Raw genomic sequence first — 1727 nt, 5'->3', positions numbered from 1 at the left:
TTATAAGTTTAGAGAGTGATTTTAAATTAAAAGACCTAATTAAATTTTATTTTACAGTAATTAAAAATATTTTTTTCAACGACCTATTAAAATTTAAACCCATTTAGGAGTTATTAAACTAAATAAAATAAAAATAACTAAAAATTCACATTTCCCAAGAACACGCGTAGGCGGAATGAAATTACAAACATGGTTACCACGTTTTCAGCCCAACTTCCATTTTTTCCCCCTTAAATTAATCCATAAATTTAAAATAAACAAATTAATTCCATAATCCAAATATTGTGTAACAAAAATTCCTTTTTATCCTAAGCTTTCAATCTATTTAATTTATAATCAAATGAATTTTTGTTATTATTTATTGTAATCGTGTTCGTTAATTAAGATATATTTCATTAAATTAGTTAATGAAATTGAATTTAAAAAATTGTGTTTAAATTTAAGTATTTTTAGGAAAATTTAGTTTTCATCGCAAAATCGATTGAAGAAGGAAAAAAAAAAAAAAAAAAAAAAAACGGATCGTGTATAGTGTATACTCATTACAAAAGTTTTACAGTAATAATTTTATATAAACAGAAAATCAAAATAATTAAATTCATCCTTACCATAGCTTCACACTGTAATCGCAGTTCTTTGAAATAATCTTCGCCGCCGCACTCAACTGATCCACCGTCACATCGCAAAATACCTTCACTCTGATCTTCCAACTCTTCACCGATCCTATTTTTAGTTTAATCGGCGCTCTAATCTCCACTTTGAACGGTACCGCATGCCGATTCTGCGAATCGATCATCGCGTTGGTCGCTTTGTTTGATAGATTAACACCAGAGCCTCTCACAGACGATCGGAACACAGTGACGTTTTTCGCTGGCTGAAAGAAATCAGGCAAAACGCCATCGGAAAGCTTCTCATCGGAGAAATAGATTCGAACCGAACTACCTGTTAGGTAATAGATTCCGATCTTCTTGTTCGGATTATCCGCTCGAACGGCCACATCGAAAATAGGCGAGATCGCGGATGTGGACGAGGCAGTCAAGTTCAGTCCTCTAATGGCGATGGAGTCGATCGAGTAATTAGGCGATTTAGGGCGAACGACTAAGTAAAAAACCGCAGCAGCAATACCTAGAAGAACGACTAGGATTACGATGAGAGCGAGAAGCCAGCAGAGACAGCAACAGCAGCGGCTACGGCTGCGGCGGTGCTTTCGGCGAGTATAGCGATCGAAGTGGTAAGCATTTTCGGGAGGCGGAACGCGGTATACCTGATCCTTGGGGATCTGGATGACATATGTGCCGGGAGCAGGAGAAGCCTTTTCAGCGGCCGCGGACAGAGAAGGAGGCTTGTAGTCAGAGGCAACGGAGGAGGTGCTCGGACGGGGAGAGTCCGCGGGATGGACGCGGTCGGCCATGGAAGGCTGAGTGAGAGAGATTTGAAATTTGACGGCGACGACAAAGAATAAGAAAGTGGGCAAAGGGGAGAACTGGGGTTTATATATAAATTATAATGAGAATTAGAGAAAATAAAATAATAAAATAAATAAAATAAAAAAGTGAGGTACAGTTAAGCATTGGGTGTCAGAGATTTGAAGGACGCGCTGCAATCACCAGACGCCGAATACGACAAAAAAAGTATTCTATTTCACGCGCCTTTTCTGCTTTCTTTCCTTACAAGCATATGGGGCCCACTTTCTTTAATCTAATTTTTTTTTTCTAATTTAAAATTAATAG

General features: G+C 37.7%; 1 protein-coding gene across 1 annotated transcript; it reads right to left on the bottom strand.

Moving 5' to 3' along the window:
• Nucleotides 1-498: 498 nt before the first annotated feature.
• LOC111467424 (NDR1/HIN1-like protein 13) lies at nucleotides 499-1484 on the bottom strand. Its single transcript, XM_023112320.1, has one exon. It carries the CDS (start codon nucleotides 1406-1408, stop codon nucleotides 602-604), a length of 807 nt encoding a protein of 268 aa, XP_022968088.1. The 5' UTR covers nucleotides 1409-1484; the 3' UTR covers nucleotides 499-601.
• Between the last annotated feature and the right edge of the window lie 243 nt (nucleotides 1485-1727).

The sequence above is a fragment of the Cucurbita maxima genome, unplaced genomic scaffold (genome assembly GCF_002738345.1).
Source record: "Cucurbita maxima cultivar Rimu unplaced genomic scaffold, Cmax_1.0 Cma_Scf00002, whole genome shotgun sequence".
In the NCBI taxonomy this organism is placed as follows: Eukaryota; Viridiplantae; Streptophyta; class Magnoliopsida; order Cucurbitales; family Cucurbitaceae; genus Cucurbita; species Cucurbita maxima.
This window is presented reverse-complemented; position numbering and strand designations above follow the sequence as displayed.

Excerpts from the sequence above, each read along its gene's own strand:
- LOC111467424 (XM_023112320.1), bottom strand. The coding sequence starts at position 1,408 with ATGGCCGACCGCGTCCATCCCGCGGACTCTCCCCGTCCGAGCACCTCC.